Source organism: Lycium barbarum, chromosome 1 (assembly GCF_019175385.1).
Source record: "Lycium barbarum isolate Lr01 chromosome 1, ASM1917538v2, whole genome shotgun sequence".
NCBI lineage: Eukaryota > Viridiplantae > Streptophyta > Magnoliopsida > Solanales > Solanaceae > Lycium > Lycium barbarum.
This window is the reverse complement of record NC_083337.1, coordinates 29,806,387-29,832,489: the sequence shown is the minus strand read 5'-3', so window position 1 is coordinate 29,832,489 and position 26,103 is coordinate 29,806,387. Positions and strand designations below refer to the sequence as shown.

The 26,103-nt window shown below is 39.9% G+C and overlaps 1 protein-coding gene across 1 annotated transcript; it reads left to right on the top strand.

The window, feature by feature from the left end:
• The first annotated feature begins 23,403 nt into the window (after nucleotides 1-23,403).
• Nucleotides 23,404-23,913, top strand: LOC132610890 (uncharacterized). Its single transcript, XM_060325299.1, has one exon. The coding sequence runs from the start codon at nucleotides 23,404-23,406 to the stop codon at nucleotides 23,911-23,913; it is 510 nt and encodes a 169-aa protein (XP_060181282.1).
• The last annotated feature ends 2,190 nt before the right edge of the window (nucleotides 23,914-26,103 follow it).

The following is a 26,103-nucleotide window of genomic DNA, read 5'->3' as shown; positions in this document are numbered from 1 at the left end:
GTATGGTGTGCACGTTGATATCTATACGGACCACAAAAGCCTCCAACATATTTTTAAGCAAAAGGAGTTGAACCTGCGGCAGAGGCGGTGGTTAGAATTGTTGAAAGACTATGACGTGAATATTTTGTACCATCCCAGAAAAGCAAACGTAGTAGCCGACGCGCTCAGCCGCCGATCAATGGGCAGTCTATATGAAATCCCTCCGGGAAAGAAAGAGATGGTTCATGAGCTCCACCAACTAGCTAATCGTGGAGTACGTGTAATGGATTCGGGTGATGCAGGAATTAGCATCAATGATCCCACAGTTTCATCTTTGAATATAGAAGTGAAAGAACGGCAATACGAAGATCCACAAATGTGTCATTACAGTAATGTCTCTCGTGAAAAAGAGAAGTCTCCATTCGAAGCCTCCGTAGATGGAGTCCTTAGATATCAAGGCAGGCTATGTGTGCCGGATGTAGCAGAATTATGCCAACGGATTCTAGAGGAAGCACACTATTCTCGGTACTCTATACATCCAGGTGCAACCAAGATGTATCGTGATCTCAAACTGCTATATTGGTGGGATGGCATGAAACGAGACATAGCAGAATTTGTAGCCCAATGCTTAAATTGCCAGCAAGTGAAATCAGAACATCAGAAGCCAGGGGGCTTATTGCAAGCAATGGAAATTCCTACGTGAAAGTGGGAAATCATTAATATGGATTTTATTGTGGGATTACCCCGTTCACAGGGAAAATATGATTCTATATGGGTGATCGTGGACAGACTCACAAAAGCAGCTCATTTCCTCCCAGTTAGAACCACGTATTCGGCAGAAGATTATGCAGGTTGTATTTAAAAGAAATCGTGCGACTCCATGGAATTCCACTAGCCATTATTATAGACAGAGGGGCACAGTTTACAGCCAAGTTTTGGATGTCTTTTCATGAAGGTCTAGGTACTCAAGTTAAGCTTAGCACGACATTTCATCCACAGACCGATGGAAAAGCCGAACGCACTATTCAGACTCTGGAGGATATGCTACGAGCATGTGTGTTGGATTTTGGCGGTAGTTGGGATGAGCATTTACCTCTTATTGAATTTGCCTACAACAATAGCTACCATTCCGGTATTCAAATGGCTCCATATGATGCTTTGTATGGAAGGAAATGCAGATCCCCGATTGGATGGTTTGAAACAGGAGAAACACAATTGATAGGCCCCGAATTGATTCAGCAAGCGGTAGAAAATGTTAAGGTGATCCGAGATCGATTGCTAACAGCCCAGAGCCGCCAAAAGTCTTATGCAGATAATCGCCGGCGAGATCTGGAATTCCAGGTTAATGATTGGGTATTCTTGAAAGTATCGCCAATGAAATGGGTAATGAGATTCGGTAAAAAGGGGAATTTGAGCCCACGATATACTGGACCTTATAAAATTATCCGTAAGGTGGGTCGTGTAGCCTACGAATTGGACTTTCCTTCAGAGCTTGAGTCAGTGCACCCAGTTTTTCATGTATTGATGCTCCGCAAGTGTATTGGAGACCCTACAAGAATAGTTTCGGTTGATGATGTCCAAGTGACAGAACAACTGACATATGAAGAAGTGCCTGTTGCCATTTTAGATAGACAGGTGCGAAGACTTCGAAATAAAGAGGTAGCATCGGTCAAAGTTTTATGGCGAAACAACAATAGGGAAGAAATGACATGCGAAGCGGAGGAGAATATGAAGGCCAAATATCCGCATTTATTCCAATCTCCAGAAGAGGTTCATGATGATACGCCGAGACTATAAGGTATGTACGCTTACTTTTATGTTCTTGGTCGTGTGTGGCCATAGATGTGTTGATATTGTGATGTAGCCCTGTGAGGCGATGATATTGTGGGCCGTTGTGACAGGTTGGTAGCACCAGATTACAGAGGAAACTCTGGCAAAATTTTCGTAGAATCCCAAGTGTTTAACATTCGAGGATGAATGTTCCAAAAGGGGGGAAGAATGTTACACCTCGGAAGTTTCCCCGTGAACGTACAACAATTTTTTTTTTGCAGATTTTGCATTTTCAGCCCAGTGGTCGTAAAGTGATTTACGGCCCGTAAAGTGATTTACGGACTGTAAAGTGCCATCGTCCTTCAACATTTCAAAAATTTCAACTTTCTGTTAAATGTTGAAATGGTAAAATACGACCCAGAATATGGACCGTAAATCGACATACGACCCGTAAACTGAGTCGTAAACTACCATGATCTCCAGCCAACCTTTCTGTTTCAGATATGCTTAAATACGACCGTGGAGGACGGACCGTAAACCAGTATACGCTCAGTAAACTGTGGTTTACGACCACTATACACCCCGACTGTTGTTCATTAAAAATCAGATTTTGAGTATTAAAAAGGGACCCTAACCTCATTTTATTTCATTTCTCATCTCCACAATTCAAGAACACTCTAGAATATTCTCTAACCAGTTCATCCAAGAGAATCAAAGGAACATCAAGATCAACAACATTAAATCCATGAAGCCAAGTGTATGAAACTCAAGTGAAGTTCATCCAAACCAAGAAATCTCAAAGGAGGTGAAGTAGCGTTTGGTGAAAGAGGAAGGTATTCCACTCTAGACTTATTCCACCATCATCCAAGGTAAGTTTCATGACCATTTTATGTTGTTTAAGGTATTGGAAGGATAAGATACCTGAATTGTAGAAGAACATGGCAAATGGGTCTTTCAAGAGTAAATAGTGTCATGAGTGAGTGGTAGTTGAATTGAATAATGAATGTTAGTGTGTTGTGAGTATGAATATGTTATAAATGACATGTAGACCATGAGATAAGTGTGATACATGAGAAAATACGATAGCGAAGCCAAAACCATAAATGTGGGGAAAAATGAAGAGAAATGGTGGATCATGGCCATTGTATATGAATGATAATTGTGATTTGCTATATTATGATTGTTATTGTGGGTGATTGGGAGTTGATATGGAATACGGGAAAAGTAGTATAAACAAAGGAAGTGCTGCCCAATTTTCTCTAGAAATAGTAGTGCGTTCTTATAGTTGGTCAACTAACGATCGTACGAATCCTCTTTTTGAAGGTAGAGGCGTGACATTGAAGGAGAATAAGAAAACGCTAAATTGCTTAAACGACAAAGATATGTGAGGCTAGTCCTTTCCTTCTAATGGCATGAATCCTATAGCATAAATTCCTTTCCTCTTCATGAGTGCATGTATTCCGAAGAAAGCTAAAAGGACTATATCTATAAATGTCTATATAAAATGAGAGATATAATACTAGGATGCCATAATGATGAAGATGTTATTGATTACCCACACTCACCTTATGTGCTAATTCCTTCAAGGTGAGGCAGAATGTCAATAATTGCTCCATAATGAAATCGGGGGATCACGACCTTACGTCACCCAGATAAAGTATAGTTAATCTTGAGCTTTACGCATGTACTATAATAATATGAGCATGTCATGATAATATTACACCGTGCCTAGTTGGCCGGGCAGTCACCGCTACGGCGGGCAGCTATACGGATACACTATGACCATTTGGCATGGGCAGACACCACTAGTGGGCGGCATGAGATGGTACCCCGAACGTGGGAGGCCTGGACGCGGGCTATTGTTATTGATTATCACACCGTTCCATTTTGGACGGGCAGCTTACATATTATGTATATATGATATAATGATGAGTATGAGTAAGACAACATGCGTTACTTCTCTTACGATTGTCATTCAGTTCTAGATGTTTCATATTGATGTTCTCATTATGTTATTGTTGTCTTCCTTCGTTGTTTATGCCTCTCATACTCAGTACAATATTCGTACTGACGTCCATTTTCTTTGGACGCTGTGTTCATTCCCACAGGTAGACAGGGACGTGAGCTTGATCCAAATTCTTAGTAGCTGTCAGCTGATTGAGAGCACTCCATTGTTCGGAGGTGCTTGTGATTCTCCTTTTGGTATATATGCATATTTTGGGCACGACGGAGTCTTGTTCCGTCTATATATATACAGTCTGTCAGTAGAGGCTCGTAGATACGCAGTGTGGGTTAGATGGTCTCACAAGATGTTATTATATGTGTATATTATTTTGATGGCCGAGAGGTAAATGTATATAAAGCATTTATATTTCTATCTAAAATATGTTTTCCCTATAATTCATGTATGAAGTTGATAAACGGTCCTTAAGTGAGTAAGATGAGTGGTAGAGTGAGTGGTGCTCGGTGGCTAGCCCCGGGTACCCGTCGCGGCCCCTAGCTGGGTCGTGACAATAAGAAATTGGGAAAAACATAGTGTGGGATGTTTTATGGAGTATATTGGTGTTGAAGATGATGTTGTTGATATTAGTGTTGTTTTGTTGGTATTGTGATTTCAGGCTAGGGATATAAATAGGGAAGATGCTACCCGAATTTCTGCAGATTTTAAAGGGAATTAATTTGAAGACATAAGATAAGCAAAGGAAGATAAGCCTAACAATAGTATAAACTCTTTTGAATGTAGATATACGAGCTTGGGAGAACAAGCGTTAAGTAGTTAAAGTTAAGGCGACCGAAAAGGTATGTTAAGGCTAATCCCTTTCTTTCTCAGTGCATGATTCCTTTCTTATAAACCTATATATGATTTCCATAACATCCTTAATTCCAAAAGCTCGAGATTCATGATTCTTATAGTTCTTAGGATGCTAAAGATGAGTATGTTTTACGGTGATAAGGATGATGATGATGATGATGATCTTATTTCTACAAATTTCAAAATTTATGGTTTCAATTCTATCATGAGATTTTCATGATTTCCTTGATTTTACTCGTTGTTGTTGATCTCACCTCATGATGATTGTTCCTTCGGTGTGAGATATAGCGATGATGATTGTTCCATAATATAAATCGGAGGTTACCAACCTTACGTCACTCCAATAGAGTTGTGGATTTTTATTAGGGTCTCATGCATGCTTATGTTTATGTATGATTACACCGTGCCTATTTGACCGGGCAGACACCACTTCGGGGGGCGGCCTATGGATATGATAATAACACCGTACCTATATGGCTGGGCAGTCACCACTAGTGGGGGGCATGAAATGGTTACCCCGGACGCGGGAGGCCCAGACATGGGCTAATGATTATGTTATACATATATGAGAAATGGTTTTTTAAAAGAAAGCTAAGCATGCAAGATATTCGCCTTACGAGGCAACCGGATGAACAGGTTAACTTTATCTCATGTTATGTTCCGTATTTCTTCTTATGTTATTTTCATGCCTTACATACTCAGTACATTATTCGTACTGACGTCCTTTCTTATGGACGCTGCATTTATGCCCGCAGGTAGACAGGTAGATGGACCTCATCCTTAAAAGCTTTATCTGCGGAGTATTAGAAAGGCTCCAATTGTCCCAGAGTTGCAGCTTATTGGTACTACTCTTTCATGCATATACTTGGGCACGGCGGAGTCCTACCCCATCCTTATGGATATCTTGTATTCTATATATAGAGAGGCTCATAGACTGGTGCATGTATCTAGATATTTTGTAGTCTTATCAATACGTATTGATGTATAGTATTTAGACAGCCTTATTGGCCTATGTTTATGGGCATGGTTGCTGATGATTACATAACAACGTGCCATTATTATGTGATATATGTTCTTACAAAAGTGGTATCAGAGCAGTTCGTCCTAAGGTGTGTCTACGAGCCGTGTCCAGTAGAATCGTGTTTATGGGTGTGAAGCGCGCCACACTTATAAACCGGAGGCTGCAAGGCATTTCATAATAATTGACCTTCTTTCTTATCTTAGATCGTACGATAGAGCTAATGTATCAGGATTCTCTTTTTCCTAATCGTGTGGTATGATTTCAGTAGTGCCTATGAAGAGGAAAGCTACAGCTGCCCAGAAGGGCAAGACGGTGGCAGGAAGAAGGACTAAACGGGAGCCATCGGCAGAGATAGAAGAGGGTGAGTCTCATAATGAGATTCCATCTCGGACCTCTCCTACTCCTCCCCTACCAGAGGAGCAGAAAGGGGCTTCCGCTCGAGCTCCAGTACCCCCAGTCCCTCTCCCATATACCCTTAGCCAAAAGATAAGAGAGACTATTCAGTTGCTGACCCAGTTAGTGGCCACCCAGGCCCAGCGACAAGGGGTGAGCCAGGGTGATCGAGCGGTCAGTGCAAGAGCTGGTGATTTTATTAGCTTGAATCCTCCAGAATTTTACCGGTAAAAGCCAAATGAAGACCAACAGGGCTTTATAGATGAGATGCTGAGGACGTAGAGAATAATGCATGCTTTTGATACTGAGTTAGTGGAATTTGCTTCCTATAGATTGCGGGATGTGGCCGTCCATTGGTACAACACTTGGATGTCTTTGAGAGAGGCAAATACACCTCCCCCAGTACGGCAAGAGTTCATTCATGCCTTTCTGCGACATTATTTACCACCGGAGGTTCGGCGGGCCCGAGCCGACAAGTTCTTGAATCTCCGACAGGGGAACATGAGTGCCCGAGAGTATAGTCTTCGCTTTAATTCTTTGACTAGGTATGCTCCGGCCATGGTTGTTAATATAGGGGACCGTGTACATTGGCTCGTGAGTGGTTTGGGGCCTTATTTGATTAAGGAGTGTTTGACAGCCTCGCTCCAGGATGGGATGGATATTGCTCGTATTCAGGACCATGCTTAGAACTTGAAGGAACAGCAGCAGCCGCAAAGGAGCGAGCGTGATTCTGATAGAAGGTATAGTAAGAGGGCCAGATCTTCCGGTGCCGCTAGCAAGTTCAGAGGGAGTCAAAGGCAGCGGTATTCCAATTATTCAGGTCAATCAGCAGCCAGTACACCTCCTCGATTTGTGTGTAAGATATTTGATCGTCGCATTCACTCCGGACCGGGTCAGAGCTCCAAGGTTTTGGGGTCCCAATACCGTGGCGATCCCAGTCAGATGAGACCACTCATACCACGGTGTCCTCAATGAGGTAAGCTACACTAAGGATAATGTCGCATGGGTTCGGATGTTTGTTATACCTGTGGTCAGCCAGGGCACATGATGCGTGATTGTCCATCGGTGACTGACAAAGGTAGGATCCAGCTGTAGGATCAATAGTGTGTTCTTCATCGTCCTTGCGCCCTGTAGGGCAAGGTTCGCAGGCACCAGCAGGTCGCGGTAGAGGTAGGGGAGGAGCATCCAGTTCAAGGGATCCTAAGAACCGTATCTACGCACTAGCCAGACGACAGGATCTTGAGTCCTCCCTCGACGTTGTCACAGGTATATTTTCAGTATCCTCTTATGATGTGTATGCATTGATTGATTCGGGGTCAACTTTTTCATATATTACTCCTTATATTGTCAATCGTATCGGGGTGAAATCTGAGCCAATCAAACCTTTTGATGTGTCCACACCTGTAGGAGAACTAGTGGTAGCTATACGGGTATATAGGAATTGTGTGGTTGTAGTTTGCGACCGTTATACTATGGCTGATTTATACGAGTTAAAAATGTTAGATTTTGACGTTATTATATGTATGGATTGGCTAGCCTCCTGTTACGCCAATGTTGATTGTAGAACAATGATGGTTCGATTTCAGTTTCCAGGAGAACCCATTTTAGAATGGAAAGGTAATATAGCGTCCCCGAGAGGTAGGTTTATTTCCTATCTCAAAGCGAGGAAGATGATTGCTAAAGGCTCTATCTATCATTTAGTCCAGGTTCATGACACAGGAGCGAAGTCGCCAACTCTTCAATCTGTCCCAGTAGTGAATGAGTTTCCAGATGTGTTTTCAGACGAGCTTCCTGGCCTTCTTCCAAAACAGGAGATTGAGTTTACCATTGATGTGTTGCCAGATACTAAACTCATATCTCTCCTTCTTTATCGAATGGCCCCTACATAATTGAAGGAGTTAAAGGCGCAACTGAAAGATCTACTTTAGAAAGGCTTTATTAGGCCTAGTTCATCGCAATAGGGAGCGCCTGTGCTGTTCGTAAAGAAGAAAGATGGGTCCTTACGGATGTGTATTGACTACAGGAAATTGAACAAGGTGACGATAAAGAATAAATACCCCTTCTAAGGATTGATGATTTGTTCGATTAATTGCAGAGTGCCAAGTGGTTCTCAAAAATATATCTATGATCGGGATACCATCAAGTGAGGGTTAAAGAAGAAGACATTCAAAAGACAGCCTTCAGAACTAGATATGGTCATTATGAGTTTCGGGTGATGTCATTTGGATTGACTAACGCCCCAGCGGTATCTATGAATTTGATGAATAATGTATTCAAGCCTTTCCTAGATTTATTCGTAATTGTGCTCATCGATGATATTCTGGTATATTCTCGATCGGAGGCAGAGCATGTAGATCACTTACGTACTGTCCTTGAAATTCTTCGAACTCGGGAACTATATGCCAAGTTTTCAAAATGTGAGTTTTGGCTGAATTTTATAACTTTTCTGGGGGCATATTATTTCAGCTGACGGTATTTGAGTGGATACCCAGAAGATTGAAGCTGTGAAGAATTGGCCGAGGCCTACAATGCATATAGAGGTCCGTAGTTTCATGGGGTTGGCCGGTTACTATAGAAGATTTGTAGAATGATTTTCTTCTATCTCTGCACCACTGACGAAGTTGACTTAGAAATCGGCTAAATTTCAATGGACGGACACGTGTGAACGCAGCTTTCAGGAGCTGAAGGATAGATTGAATTCGGCCCCAGTTCTAACACTTCCAGAGAGATCAGAGGGATATGTTATTTATTATGATGCTTCAAGTGTTGGGATAGGTTGTGTGTTGATGCAACATGTCAAAGTTATTGCCTATGCTTCGAGGCAGTTGTGGAAACACGAGAAAAACTACCCGACTCGTGACTTAAAGTTGGCTGTGGTTATTCATGCATTAAAGATGTGGAGGCATTACTTGTATGGAGTTCATGTGGATATTTATACATATCACAAGAGTCTCCAATATATTTTTCAGACAGAAGGAATTGAATTTACGTCAAAGGCGGTTGTTGGAGCTATTGAAGGACTATGATGTGAGTATTTTATATCATCCAAGAAAGGCGAACGTGGTAGCCGATGATCTTAGCTACAAATCCATGGGCAGTTTGTGTGATGTCCAACTGGAGAAAAGGGAGTTAGCTCGGGAGCTTCAATAGCTAGCCAGCTTAGGAGTTCGCTTAATGGACTTGGGTAGTGCGGGAGTTACTGTTCAGAACTTGGTTGTTTCATCCTTAGTAGAGGAAGTGAAGAAGCGCCAATATGAGGACCCCGTGTTAGTTCATTTTAGAGATGCGCTTCCTCAGAAGAAGAAGTCACTATTTGAGGTTACTACAGATGGAGTCCTCAGGTATCAAGGTAGATTATGCGTTCCTGATGTTGTAGGACTATGATGACAGATTTTGGAGGAAGCCTATCATTCTCGTTATTCAGTCCATCTAGGAGCGACAAAAATGTACCATGATCTTAAATCTATATATTGGTGGGATGGAATGAAGAAAGGGATAGTAGAGTTTGTAGCTCAATGTCCTAATTTTCAACAGGTGAAAACCGAGCATCAGAAGCCTGGGGAATTACTGCAAGCTATAGAGATTCCAACTTGGAAGTGGGAAGTGATTAATATGGACTTCATTACAGGCTTGCCTCGTTCCCGGTATAAGTATGACTCTATATGGGTGATTGTGGATAGACTCACGAAGTTAGCTAATTTCCTACCAGTCAGAACTACATATTCGGTAGAGGACTATGCAAAGTTGTATAGTAAAGAGATTGTACGACTTCATGGTGTTCCAGTATCCATTATTACTGATAGAGGAGCACAATTTACGGCTAATTTTTCGAAGTCATTCCAAGAAGGTTTGGGAACACAAGTGAGACTTAGTACATCATTTCATCCACAGACTGATAGGCAGGCTGAGCGCACTATTCAGACCCTTGAAGATATGCTGAGGGCATGTGTGCTAGATTTTGGAGGAAATTTGGGATGATCATTTGCCGCTTATTGAGTTTGCGTACAACAATAGTTACCACTCTAGTATTCAAATGGCTCCATATGAAGCTCTATATGGAAGGAAATGTAGATCGCCTATTGGATGGTTCGAAGTGGGAAACACAAAGTTAGTGGGACCAAACGTAGTCCAGCAAGAGATATAGAAGATCAAACTTATTCAAGATCGGTTATTAACAGCCCAAAGTCGCCAAAAATCCTATGCGGACAATCGTTGACGAGACTTGGAATTTAAAGTTAATGATTAGGTATTCTTGAAAGTGTCGCCGATGAAAGGTGTAATGAGATTTGGCAAGAAAGGCAAGCTTAGTCCTCGATATATCGGGCCTTACAAGATTATACGTAAGGTAGGCCAAGTGGCTTATGAGTTAGATATGCCTTCGGACATGGAGTTAGTCCACCCAGTGTTTCATGTGTCAATGCTTCGGAAGGGCGTAGGAGATCCTTCCAGAATTGTGCATGTAGAGGATGTCCAAGTTACTAAAATATTGTCTTATGAAGAAGTACCCATTGCCATTTTAGATAGACAAGTTCGAAGACTTAGAACCAAAGACGTAGCTTCAATTAAAGTCCTGTAGAGAAATAATAATAGGGAAGAAATGACATGGGAAGCTGAGGAAGGTATGAAGTCCAGGTACCCACATTTGTTTCCACTCCCAGAAGAGCTCCATCCAGAGACACCATTACTCTCAGGTATGTGATGCTTCTATGAATGATTTCTTAGTCGTGTATGGCCAATATGGATATTGATATTGTAGCCCCATGAGGCACTGTATATTTTGGGTTGTGGCGATAGGATAGTAGTGTTAAAATTAAAGGGGAATCTCTGGTGAAATATTTGTAGCATTCTTAAGAGCTTAACATTCGAGGACGAATGTTTTTAAAGGGGGAAAAAATGTTGCACCTCGAAAAGGTTTCGCGTCGTTTGCGTTGTAAGTAAACTAACGTAATCTCGGAGAGGTCATGGAACCCTTAAAATGTTAAGGAATACTATTAACAAGTTTTAAGCGAGTGTCTAAAGGTTCCGGGATCAAGCAAATCGAAGAAAATAAGTTTGTCGAAAATTTAGAAAGGGTTGGATGAATTTTGGACAGAAATTTTGGGTCAAATTTGGAGGGGTATATCTTCGGGTATATATCATGATTTTTGAGGTGTTTCAAGATCCTAAAATGAAGTTCGTCGAGTCTAGTTTCTAACGCAACAAACCGTTCATCGATACGATATCGGAGGAGGGGGTTATGGGTATTTTAAAATGGATTGCCAGAAGCCGGTGAACCTACGCGGAAATTCTAGAAACCACTTAAAAGGTCCACTAATTTTTGCCCACCAGCCCAACCCGAAATGGACTACTATATATTCCCCTTTAAGTCATCTAAATCACCTAATTTCTTACCGGTCCAAAACCTCGCAAATTGATCTTTACGGTGCTTCCTCTATCTCTATCAATTAAAGCCTTATATCCATAGAAAAAAGTTGCTACCATTTATTTTCTCCACACTTCTCTAGAGCCTTCCACACTTATCTCCCTGCTATAAGAGATTTATTGAGGATTCTTGGAGGTTCTACAACATTCCACAACTTTCTATAGCATTGAAAGAGAAGATCAAACATCAAAACCTTAAGATAATCTATGGAAGATGATTATTCTTGCTTCTCTTCAATGTTGTGATGAACTTGAGCTTGGGAGAAGTTGAGTGAGGTGAAATTCTGCCATTATAATGTATGTCCCCCATCTTATCTATATGATTGAGTTGGTTTAAAGGTTTAATAACTCTTGAAAAGGAAAAGAATCAAAGTGGAGAAGTCACAAAGTATTGAATTGAAGATGATGACTATGGCATGAATTTGAAAGGAGATTTTGGATTAATTTGAGATTAAATTGAATATAATTCTTTGATTATGGTATTGTGGATATTGTTATAGTTGGTTGAGAAATTGGGAAAAACATCGTGCGGGATGTTTTATGGAGTATATTTGTGTTGATGATGATGTTGTGGATATTAGTGTTGCTATTGTTGTTGTTTTGTTGGTATAGTGATTTCGGGGTACGGATATAAACAGGGGAGATGCTGCCCGAATTTCGACAAATTTTTATGTGAATTAATTTGAAGACTTACGATATGCATATGATGATTAGCCTAACAACAGTACAAACTCTCTTGAATGTAGATTTACGAGCTTGGGAGGACAAGCGTCAAACAGCTAAAGTTAAGGCGACCGACTAGGTATGTTAAGGCTAATCCCTTCCGTTCTAAAGGCATGATTCCTTTCTTATGAACCTATATATGCTTTCCATAACATCCTTAATTCCAAAAGCTCGAGATTCATGATTCTTATAGTTCTTAGGATTCTAAAGATGAGTATGTTTTACGATGATAATGACGATGATGATGATGATGATGATCTTATTTCTAGAAATTTGAAAGTTTATGGTTTCGATGCTATCATGAGATTATTGAGTATATTTCATGATTTTCTTGATTTTACTCATTGTTGTTGATCTCACCTCATGATGATTGTTCCTTCGGGGTGAGATATAGCGATGATGATTGTTTCATAATATAAATCGGAGGTTACAGACCTTACGTCACTCCGATAGAGTTGTAGATTTTGATTGGGCTCTCATGCATGCTTATGTTTATGTATGATCACACCGTACCTATTTGGCCGGGCAGACATCACTTCGATAGGCGGCTTATGGATATGATAATAACACCGTGCCTATATGGTCAGGTAGTCACCGCTAGTAGGCGGCATGAAATGGTTACCTCAGACGTGGGAGGCCTGGACGCGGGCTAATAATTATGTTATACATGTATGAGAAATATAGTTTTTAAAGAAAGCTAAGCATGCATGATATTCGCCTTACGAGGCAACCAGATGAACATGTTAACTTTATCTCATGTTATGTTCCGTATTACTTCTCATATTATTTCTATGCCTTACATACTCAATACATTATTCATACTGACGTCCTTTCTTGTGGACGCTGCGTTAATGCCCGCAGGTAGATAGGTAAACGGACCTGATCCTTAGGAGCTTCATCAGCGGAGTATCAGAAAGGTTCCAATTGTCCCGGAGCTACAGCTTATTGGTACTACTCTTTTATGCATATACTTAGGTACGGCGGAGTCCTGCCCCATCCTTATGGATTTCCTGTATTCTATATATATATAGGCTCGTAGATCGGTGCATGTATCTAGATATACTGTAGTATTATCAATACGTATTGATGTATAGTATTTAGATAGCCTTGTTGGCCTATGTTTATAGGCATGGTTGCTGATGATTATGTCACACCCTAATCTTGATAGGGCATGATGGGCACCCGACCCCATACTCAGGGCCGAGCGAACCCCTTTTAGCTCTCGTTATGTTCATAACCTCACTGGACTCTTGAGTTACGAAATGAAATGCATAATAAAAACTTGTCCAAAACCATTCTTTTCGTCGTTCTCAAATCAAGTAAAATCTGTAATCATATGGAATTTGTAACATAATGCACAATGGTACGACGGCTTGCAGAGCCGCTTACAAGACTGGCATGCTATACACGTGACTCTGTCTGCAAAGTCTCTAACATAAATCAAGATACCATAATCATGAATGCTCTGACTCGGCAACACTCCAGAAGGAAATGGAGCTCGCCAATCCAGCTGGTACATCTCCTAGCAATGTCCTCTACTCATCTGTATACACCTGCGTGGCATGAAACGCAGCCCCCGAAGAAAGGGGGTCAGTACGAGCAACGTATTGAGTATGTAAGGCATGAATAGTAACATAGTAAGGGTTGTAAAGTATAAATAATAACATAACGGAAATATAGAGCATATCGTAAGATAAAAGAGTAACCTATACATATGAATGCCTTTTGGCGGTACAATGCATGCTTAGTGCTGCGGAACGTGCAGCCCGATCCACATATATACATATATACATATATACATATATCCATAGTAATACTTTCTTTGAAAAACATTTCTTTTTCATATATATAGAAAATAGAACATACCATATTGTCGAGGCGTCGGCTCCGATCCATTTAACCCCATATAATATTGCCGAGGCGTCAGCTCTGATCCATATATCCCGCGTCCGGGTATCCCACGTCCGGGATGATATCATGTCGTATACATATACATGTATCATGTACATATCCCAGCGTCTATAGCGCTATAGCCCTTTTTCCCATCTTCCCCGTATACATATACATATGCAGGAGAGCCCAAAGAAAGTCATGTATCTATCGGAGTGATGTAAGGTCGGTAACCTCCGATTATATATTATGGAATAGTCATCGTGGCCTTGTCTCACCTTGAAGGAACGATTATTATAAGGTGAGACTATCAGTGAAGAATAACATTAACAGAAAACATACAGTAAGATCATAAATCTCATAGGGCGTCAATTCATATACTTTAGAATCGTTAAAAATAGTCATCATCCATGAATAAATTGAGAAATCAAGAAATAACTCAACATTCTTATATCGTCATTGAAACCATAAGCTTAGAACCTTTAAACATGAAATCGTTCTCATCATAGTCATCATAGAAATAGTCTCATCCTTGACATCATCATTGTCATTGTAAAACATATCCATCGTTGTTGTCATAAGAGCTTACAAAATAATAAACCTCTACTTTGGAAGAATACGGACACTTTGGAAAAACATTTACGAGTTATCGGGAAGGCAATCATGCCTTGGAATCATAAACATCTAACTTTTGAAAACAAGGAAGATATGAAAACATTTATGAAGTCATAACATCGGAATCATGCCTTTGAAACAAAGGGACGAGCCTTAACATACCTGTTCCACCTCCTATTAGCTACGCTTATTTGTTCAAGCTCGCTAGTCTACATTCAAGAAGATTGACACAATCATTAAATTCATCATCATATACTTGTCTTAGTCCTTCAAATGAATTCATTTATAATCTGCCGAAATTTCGGCAGCATCTCCCCTGTAAATACACCATCCCCGAGAATCTAACTCGGCCAATTTATCAACAACAATCCGAGAATTCAACTCGGCCAAATTATCAACAACAATACCAACAATCATACTAACAACTCCAACAATCAATCCAAAATATATTCTAACATGGTTCAAGAACTTTCAAACAATTCACATAATGTTCAAACTACCCAACCAACATACTACTTCACCCGAAACCTTCCAAATTCAACAAGAACAATAACAACACATTTCTTCTCTTCCAAGTTCATGAACTACACCAACAATCTACACACTAACAACTTCATCCATTAATCCAAAATACATTCTAACGTTAGTAACTTCTTTTACATAATCCAACGACATTTTTCTTATATTCAATACAATCATAACAACCCAACTTATAATCTTCCAAACACATCTCTTGCTTCCAAATTCATGAGTTATATCCACAACCCACACATTAACAAATTCATTCATACAAATATAAGGAATCATGCTAATATCACATTAACTTCTTCAATACTCCACAAACGATTTCCACTTCATTTCAAACCATTAAATCTTCATTTAACATCATAGAATCAACAACACAACAACCAAGATACTAAGTAAATTTAATTCATTCCTTCTACACAAAACAGCCCACTCACGGCTACAACATCAACACACCTAGTTTCAAGAATTTCATCCATTTCTACACCCAACAACATGCATAAATCACCCCTAACACAAGTAAAAGAAGATTGAACACATACCTTTCTCCACGCATCTCTTCACTCGGCTAGGGGTGTATATTTGCACAAATGAATGGTTTTATTTCTCCAACAACCACTCCATGTTAAAGAGGACGTTCCAATTGGTTGGGATTCTAGAAGAAAATAATTTTTCTTGATCAATTTCCATGGGCTAAATTTTGGAACTATGGCCGAATGGCCCCTCTTCTCTTCTTCTTTCTTTTTCTTCTCCAAGCTTCTTGATTTAAAAGATGAATATGTCTTATTTTTTCATCAATTGTATATATATATATATATATATAGCTTCCACCAATACAAAGTGGACACATGTCCCCTTCTCCCTTTTTCTTGAACTTTCTCAAAATGAACAAAGATGAATATTTGTCTTGTTATGTAAGCTTTGGTCCATATATATTTATAATTAGCCCCATTAAATAAAAATGTGGACATATGCCACACGGCCAACATGGCCCCCTTCAAGAACCTTCTTGAATATTTTGTGAAATTTCCATTTTGCCCCTAGCCTTCCACAATATTACCTTGAACCTTCTTGTGAATTTCCCTTTTTACCCCTAGCCTTTCTTAATATTTCCACATCAATAATATTCATAAACAACTTATGTATTAAACAAGATCAAAATATAGCCTTGCCCCTAACTTATCGCGATTACCTTGAAATATCCGAATGTACAAAAATACAGGATATAACATCCCCTCCCCCTTTAGAACATTCGTCCTCGAATGTTCAACTGATCTTATGGGGTCTTGTATTACTTCGGGGGGGGGGTCCCTTTTATAGTCGTCCTTTTCTTCATGCTCGTTCCTTATCTTTCACCCTATTTCCTTTATAATCGAACTCCTCGGTCTTTACATGAATCCTCATTCCGTGTCATGGGTTTTCTAACCCACTGCATCAACTTATTATCCTTGTCCTTCCCAAGTCACCTCTTTACTGTTATTATTTCGTCACAACACCTTAACAGAAGCCACGTCTTTGGTACGTAATCTTCACTTGTCGATCCAATATGGCCACAGGCTGTTCCTTGCCCTCATATTCCTCGACACAAGTATACTTATTTTTGATTTCTTTGTATTGGCACTCGTTTCGTCCATCGTTATTCCTTGTCGGCTCTCTGGTGTGGATTCCTTACAAACATGATCGAGCATCGCTTCACGTCGATGATTCATATAATTTCGTAGAGTATATTGTCAAGTTCCGTATAATTAATGGTCCATAAACTATTTTCTAGTATCCGGTGGACTCTTTTATTTCATTCATAGGTGCTGCGTTCTTTCTTTCTTTCAAAAATTCCCAGACTACCAATTGTTGATACTTTTATTTAATAGTCGTTGTTGTCTGAAATATCCCTTGAGTCTTATCATTCTCTCCATTATCCTTTGTGAACTTATCTTGTAGCCCTTTCTTGCTCTTTTTATTACTCTTTAAAACATGTCGCTGCGTACTTAGGTACGATGTAAATTTGCCCGATATGAGGGATTCAAATCATGTTCTAAACATATCATAATTCATGTTGGCATGAAGCATTCTCTTAAGGTGTCTTCAATCCTTTCCCTTCATGTCGGCCTCACGGTACACTCATTGTCAATTCGTTTCTACTTCTTTCATGTATCCTTTTGATGTGCCGACATGTTTCAAACTCTGGTCCCGAGCTAATAAATTTTCCTCCTCTCGAGTATGAAATTGTTGCGATTCCCTTTTAAGTCTAATATAATATGCTCCCCCCCCCCCCCTTTTTAAGGGGCTCCTCATATGCCAATAGTCCTTTTGTGAAATCTTCGTTTATACCTCACTCCTCATCTTTCTTTCCAGCTCTATGCATAACATGTCGAAACTTCTCACCATAAGTTTTTCTTTCATTTTGCGCCTATATCATAATTCTTGTCAACATTCCCATATCTTCCTATCCACTATTAGTCCCTTTCACCCATTTAGTTCACTTACTCGTTAAGGTATCCTCCTTACGCCTATGGTTAGAGGTTTCCAATTGCCCTGCGCCTAATGCTCTCCTCTTCCTTCGACCAACCCATTTGTATACTTTTCCTACTTTCATCCTTAACCTTCCTTAGGTTCCTTCCTCCTCGAACACTTTTCTTTTTCTTGCCATTTGTGGCATCGGCTCTGAAGTTCGTGAAATGTTACCTCAAACGTGCAAATCTGTCTTATTCCCAAGTCATCCTTTCAGGAAAGCATTTCCATGTTCGAGGCAACCACATTAATATAGCTGGACATTTTATTCCTTTATATACCTTTCAAGGGCCGGAATCTTCTAACATCATCACAAGGCTTAATCATTCTTTTCTCTTACCTTGCATTCCTTGTCGCAGTCACTATTCCTTCAGTCCCACTTATTGAAATTGGTTCTCGAACCTCACACATTCATCTTCGGTTCCGTATTACCGCACTTTACCCTTTTCACGTGCCTATCTTTGAATCTTTACCCAAGTAATCTCATGTTTTGCCGGTAGTTTCTCTCGGGGCTTCCCCCACTGAGGTTTCTTACCTTTCACCTTTTTCCGACATTTTGATCTCCCTGCCTTCCATTTACTCACTCTCTTTCTTTTCCAAATATCATTGCATTAGAACTTTCCAGTCTTAAGCTGTAGTGAAAATGACATCAGCTTACCTTATAACATTTGTGCCGTTCATCCTTATTGTCACTTGAACTTCGGTACCCTTACTTAATTAATGCCTTCTATACCGTAGCGTCGGTTGCTGAGGTACACATCACATGCCCGCCGATACAATCACATGTGGGATATCGTACGCATTCATATATATATACTTACTATCAACTAGCCCACAAAATACTTCCAAACGCTATTCAAGCCTATCCTAATTCCAGAGCTGTGATGCACTTTCTGTCTCTCCCCCAGTCTGGTCTGCCTCGTCCTACGCGACCTCTTATGGTCTCCAACCATCCCGTATACTCTGGTTTCCCTTAGGCTACTCTAGCTTCTCATTTGTCTCTTAAGTCTACATCTATAGAATTCCTTGCGCACTTCCCAGGGGGTCACCCATCCTAAGATTTCTCCTACCTTAGCACGCTTAACCTCGTAACTTCGATGGAATCCGGTGCCTTAATGCTGATATAATCGCGTCCACTTCCTCGCATGACCTTTATTACATGATCTGGAGCAAATCGAAGTCTTACAGATTCCGAGACATTTTCGTAACACGTCCTTCCCTTTACAATTACTATTTTTTCCTTTTCAATCCTCAATATTCACCTTTCACTTATGTGTATAACCACCTTTCGTCCTAGATTCCCAGATTCCCGATGGTAGGGAACACACCTTCGTCGCCATTAGTTATAAATGCTCAGGTATCAGTCTGTTCGGATTCCCACTCACCATTCTTACATCATAATCTACAGCAAAACCGATTGTCGACTTTCCCTAAATCATCCATTAGACCTTGCTCCTACTAAGCCCCGAATGTTATCCATTTTAATCCTTCGGACTGCTAATCGTCTTTCTCACAATCATTCTTCACGCTATGCCAAGTCCATAACTCCTCTAAAATAACACATCTCACTTATTGTCTATTTACGATATTTCCTTTCCACGCTTCTTCCTGTTAGGTGTACCTAACTAAATGACCTGATTTTGAAAAATTATGACAGAGTCTCCTTTACAATTCTTACTATCCAAAACCTGCATGCAGCAATTACCAACAATGCCTCACAGGGCATATATATATATACGACATATTCCAGCCACCCAGGGCTCCCAATTTCAGGTAAAAGAACAAAAATATAAGAACTTACCTCTATGACTTCCCATATCATCACTCACCTTCTCCCGTCGATACTGGGCCTCTGCTGAAATCAAAGTTCAGTATAAGGGATCTCATTTCCTATGACTTGGCTTTATCGCACGATCTAAGACAAAAAGAAGGTCAATGATTCCTAAATGCCATGCAGCCTCCTGTTTATAGATGTGGCCGGCTTCACAACCATAAATAGGACTCTACTGGACACGACTTTGCAGACAACCTGCTCTGATACCACTTTGTCACACCCTAATCTTGATAAGGCATGATGGGCACCCGACCCCATACTCAGGGCTGAGCGAACCCCTTTTAGCTCTCGTTATGTTCATAACCTCACTGGACTCTTGAGTTACGAAATGAAATGCATAATAAAAACTTGTCCAAAACCATTCTTTTCGTCGTTCTCAAATCAAGTAAAATTTGTAATCATATGGAATTTTTAACATAATGCACAATGGTACGACGGCTTGCAGAGCCGCTTACAAGACTGACATGCTATACACGTGACTCTGTCTGCAAAGTCTCTAACATAAATCAAGATACCATAATCATGAATGCTCTGACTCGGCAACACTCCGGAAGGAAATGGAGCTCGCCAATCCAGCTGGTACATCTCCTAGCAATGTCCTCTACTCATCTGTATACACCTATGTGGCATGAAACGCAGCCCCCGAAGAAAGGGGGTCAGTACGAGCAATGTATTGAGTATGTAAGGCATGAATAGTAACATAGTAAGGGATGTAAAGTATGAATAATAACATAACGGAAATATAGAGCATATCGTAAGATAAAGGAGTAACCTGTACATATGAATGCCTTTTGGCGGTACCATGCATGCTTAGTGCTGCGGAACGTGCAGCCCGATCCACATATATACATATATACATAAATCCATAGTAATACCTTCTTTGAAAAACATTTCTTGTTCATATATATATAAAATAGAACATACCATATTGCCGAGGCGTCGGCTCCGATCCATTTAACCCCATATAATATTGCCGAGGCGTCGGCTCCGATCCGTATATCCTGCGTCCGGGCATCCCGCGTCCGGGATGATATCATGTCGTATACATATACATGTATCATGTACATATCCCTGCGTCTATAGCGCTCTGGCCCTTTTTCCTATCTTCCCCGTATACATATACATATACATATATCATATAGCAGCATGCAGGAGAGCCCAAAGAAAGTCATGTATCTATCAGAGTGACGTAAGGTCGGTAACCTCCGATTATATATTTTGGAATAGTCATCGTGGCCTTGTCTCACCTTGAAGGAACGATTATTATAAGGTGAGACTATCAGTGAAGAATAACATTAAGAGAAAGCATAGAGTAAGATCATAAATCTCATAGGGCGTCAATTCATATACTTTAGAATCTTTAAAAATAGTCATCATCCACGAATAAATTGAGAAATCAAGAAATAGCTCAACATTCTTATATCGTCATTGAAACCATAAGCTTAGAACCTTTAAACATGAAATCGTTCTCATCATAGTCATCATAGAAATAGTCTCATCCTTGACATCATCATTGTCATTGTAAAACATATCCATCGTTGTTGTTATAAGAGCTTACAAAATCATAAACCTCTGCTTTAGAAGAATGCAGACACTTTAGAAAAACATTTACGAGTTATCGGGAAGGGAATCATGCCTTGGAATCATAAACATCTAACTTTTGAAAACAAGGAAAATTGAAAACATTTATGAAGTCATAACATCGGAATCATGCCTTTGAAAGAAAGGGACGAGCCTTAACATACCTGTTCCACCTCCTATTAGCTACGCTTATTTGTCCAAGCTCGCTAGTCTACATTCAAGAAGATTGACACAATCATTAAATTCATTTATCATATACTAGTCTTAGTCCTTCAAATGAATTCATTTATAATCTGCCAAAATTTCGGCAGCATTTCCCCTGTAAATACACCATCCCCGAGAATCTAACTCGAACAATTTATCAACAACAATCCGAGAATTCAACTCGTACAAATTATCAACAACAATACCAACAATCATACTAACAACTACAACAATCAATCCAAAATATATTCTAACATGGTTCAAGAACTTTCAAACAATTCACATAATGTTCAAACAACCAAACCAACATACTACTTCACCCGAAACCTTCGAAATTCAACAAGAACAATAACAACACATTTCTTCTCTTCCAAGTTCATGAACTACACCAATAATCTACACACTAACAACTTCATCCATTAATCCAAAATACATTCTAACGTTAGTAACTTCTTTTACATAATCCAACGACATTTTTCTTATATTCAATACAATCACAACAACCCAACTTACAATCTTCCAAACACATCTCTTGCTTCCAAATTCATGAGTTATATCCACAACCCACACATTAACAAATTCATTCATACAAATATAAGGAATCATGCTAATATCACATTAACATCTTCAATACTCCACAAACGATTTCCACTTCATTTCAAACCATTAAATCTTCATTTAACATCATAGAATCCACAACACAACAACCAAGATACTAAGTAAATTTAATTCATTCCTTCTACACAAAACAGCCCACTCACGGCTACAACATCAACACACCTAGTTTCAAGAATTTCATCCATTTCTACACCCAACAACATGCATAAATCACCCCTAACACAAGTAAAAGAAGATTGAACACATACCTTTCTCCACACATCTCTTCACTCGGCTAGGGGTGTATATTTGCACAAATGAATGGTTTTATTGCTCCAACAACCACTCCATGTTAAAGAGGACGTTCCAATTGGTTGGAATTCTAGAAGAAAATAATTTTTCTTGATCAATTTCCATGGGCTAAATTTTGGAACTATGGCTGAATGGCCCCTCTTCTCTTCTTCTTTCTTTTTCTTCTCCAAGCTTCTTGATTTAAAAGATGAATATGTCTTATTTTTTCATCAATTGTATATATATATATATAGCTTCCACCAATACAAAGTGGACATATGTCCCCTTCTCCCTTTTTCTTGAACTTTCTCAAAATGAACAAAGATGAATATTTGTCTTGTTATGTAAGCTTTGGTCCATATATATTTATAATTAGCCCCATTAAATAAAAATGTGGACATATGCCACATGGCCAACATGGCCCCCTTCAAGAACCTTCTTGAATATTTTGTGAAATTCCCATTTTGCCCCTAGCCTTCCACAATATTACCATGAACCTTCTTGTGAATTTCCCTTTTTACCCCTAACCTTTCTTAATATTTCCACATCAATAATATTCATAAACAACTTGTGTATTAAACAAGATCAAAATATAGCCTTGCCCCTAACTTATCGCGATTACCTTGAAATATCTGAATGTACAAAAATACGGGATATAACAGATTACATAACAACGTGCCATTATTTTGTGATATATGTTCTTATAGAGTATGATGCATATGAGCTAGCTTATAGCCTACATAAAGATGATTATGAGATGTATTTTTAGAGGTACTCGGTAGGTTAGCTCCGGGTGCCCGTCATGGCCCTCTAGATGGGTCATGACAATATTCCAAATTCAAAGAATGGTAGAGGTGGTGTAGATTGTGTATATGCTATTAGTACTCAGAGGGGTAAAATACTCCAGAGTGCCAAAAAGAAGGTGATTGATCTCCAACCAATTGTTGAAGAGGAAGAGGCAAAATTTGATGTGCCAACTATTGTTAAAGAGGTTCCGACAGAGATTCCTATTGTTGAGAAGGTTGCGGATACTCCGGAAAGTTTGAAGAAGACTGAGACCAGTGACACCAGCAAACAAACTGTTAAGGGGCTCTTCGCCCTTTGACCTAGCTTTTTAGATCTACACCTCCCATTCCTCAAAGGTTGGTGAAGAATACAGAAGATGCCAAGTGTCAGAGATTCTATGATCAGCTGAAGCAGTTATGAATGAACATTCCGTTTTTGGATGCTATCTAAGAGATGCCCGATTTTGCAAAGTATTTGAAAGATTTGCTGACAAAGAAGAGGTCTCTGAAGCATGACACTATGAGTGTGACTCACCATGTTAGTGCAATATTATCTACAATAATGGTTCAAAAGAAGGAAGATCCACGGGCTTTTACTATTCCATGTTGTGTCGGTCACCATGACTTTGCTCGTGCTCTTTGTGATAATGGGGATAGCATCAATCTATTGCCGCTTGCTATATACAAGAAAACGGGGTTGGGAATGCCTAGACCTACTACCATAAGACTACAAATGGCTGATAGATCTATTAAGATGCCGGTTGGAGTTGTAGATGATGTACTAATTCAGGTTAGTGATTTTCATCTACCTGCTGACTTTGTGATTCTTGATTATGTTGTTGATCGAGATATTCCTATTATTTTGGGGCGACCGCTCCTTGCTATGGGAAGGGCTTTTATGGATTCTGAAAAGAGTGTGAAATCAAATTCCGAGTCAATTATGAGAAAGTTATTTTTAGGCTAGTAAGGGGATGAAGTTACCAAGTGCTTACGAAAGCATTTTGGTTATTGATTCTATTGATGAAGTTGTTGAATTCAAGAGGGAAGAGGAATGTTTAGGTGAAGCTCTTGCTGCCATTTTAGTGAACTTTGATGTTGATGACATGGAAGGTTATGTGGAGACTGTTAACTCGCTTGTGGAGTTGGGTTCTTACTCTTACCTACCAAAGAAGTTAGATCTTGATCTTGAAAACAGAAAGACTCCTCCAACAAAGCCATCCATTGTAGAGCGGCCTAAGCATGAGCTTAACCAACATCCTTCACATTCGAGGTATCAATTTCTTGGTCCAGATAATACTTTGCCAGTGATTGTGTCTGCATTGTTGAATGAGGAACAGACGAAGAGGTTGTTGGAGATTCTGAAAGAGTATAGACGTGCAATTGGGTGGACCATTACTGACAATCCGGGTATTCCTTCTGGTATATATGAGCACAAAATTCAGCTCGAGCATGATAGCACACCGAGTGTTGAACACCAGAGGAGGTTGAATCCACTATGCAAGAGGTGGTGAAGAAAGAGATCATTAAATGGTTAGATGTTGGAGTTGTATATCCTATTGCAGACAGTAAATGGGTGAGCCCAGTATAATGTGTTTCGAAGAAGGGAGGCATCACAGTGGTGCCTAATGCTAAAATGAGTTGATTTCAACTCGGACTGTTACTGGGTGGCATGTGTTCATGGATTATTGGAAGCCAAACTCTGCGACTTGCAAGGACCATTTCCCCATGCCTTTTATTGATTAGAAGTTTGATCGGTTGGCTGGAAGGTCTTGCTATTGCTTTTTAGATGGGCATTCTAGCTATAACCAGATTAATATTGCTCTTGAAAACCAGGAGAAGACGAATTTCGCTTGTCCTTATGGGACTTTTGCTTTTAGCACGATGCCTTTTGGTCTTTGCAATGCACCGACTACATTTCAGAGGTGCATGATGTTGATCTTCTCAACTATAGTTGAGGACTTCTTAGAGGTCTTCATGGATGATTTTTCGGTGGAATGTGATTCTTTTGATGAATGTCTTGACCATTTGGATCGAGTGCTGAAGAGATGTAAGTAGACCAATCTTGTGCTTAATTGGGAGAAGTGCCATTTTATGGTGAAGGAAGGGATCGTCCTCGATCACAAAATCTCTGAGAAAGGGATCGAGTTTGATCAATTTAAAATTGATGTCATTTCCAAGCTTCCTCCACCTATCTCTGTGAAAGGAGTCCTAAGTTTCTTGGGGCATGCAGGGTTCTATGAGCGCTTTATTAAAGAATTTTCCAAGATAGCAAATCCCATGAGCAAGCATTTTGAAAAAGAGGCTAAGTTGGAGTTTGATGAGAAGTGTCGCAAGGCATTTGATGAGTTGAAGGAGCGCCTGACTTCAGCTCCGATTATTGTATCTCCTGATTGGTCTCTGCTCTTTGAGTTGATGTGTGATGTGAGTGGTTTTGTTATTGGTGTTATGCTTGGTCAAAGGCATAATAAGATCATGCACCTAATTTACTATGCCAGGAAAACGCTCAATGGGGTGCAGATAAATTACACTGTAACTGAGCAAGAGCTACTTGCTATAGTATATGCTTTTGAGAAGTTCCGGGCCTATCTATTGGCGTCTAAAGTGGTGGTTTATACCGATCATGCAGCGTTGAGGTATCTAATGGAAAAGAAGGAGGCCAAACCGCGGTTGATTAGATGGGTTCTGTTGTTGCAAGAATTTGATTTTGAGGTGAAAGATAGAAAGGGGTCTGAAAACCAGGTTGCAGACCATCTCTCAGGGCTTGAAGAAGATGGGAGACCTTCAGAGGAGCTTGATATAGATGATTCCTTTCCAGATGAGAGGGGTCTAACAGTGTCATTCGAGGTGGCACTATGGTATGAAAATATCGCCAACTTTTTCGTGACAGGCTGTCACGAACCAGCTAGGGGCCGCGACGGGTACCCGGAGCTAACCACCAAGCACCGCTCGCTCTATTTCTCATCATGCTCATTTAGTGCTCCTTTATCACATTTGTACTCAAATTGTAGGAAAATCATATTTCATATGGAAACATAAATACTTTTATATACATATGCCTCTCGGCCATCAAAATAATATATATACATAATAACATCTCGTGAGACCATCTAACCCACACTGCGTATCAACGAGCCTCTACTGGAGTGCTAGACAT

What these genes read in the sequence shown, in the direction of transcription:
- LOC132610890 (XM_060325299.1), top strand. Translation starts at nt 23,404, where the DNA reads ATGCCCGATTTTGCAAAGTATTTGAAAGATTTGCTGACAAAGAAGAGG.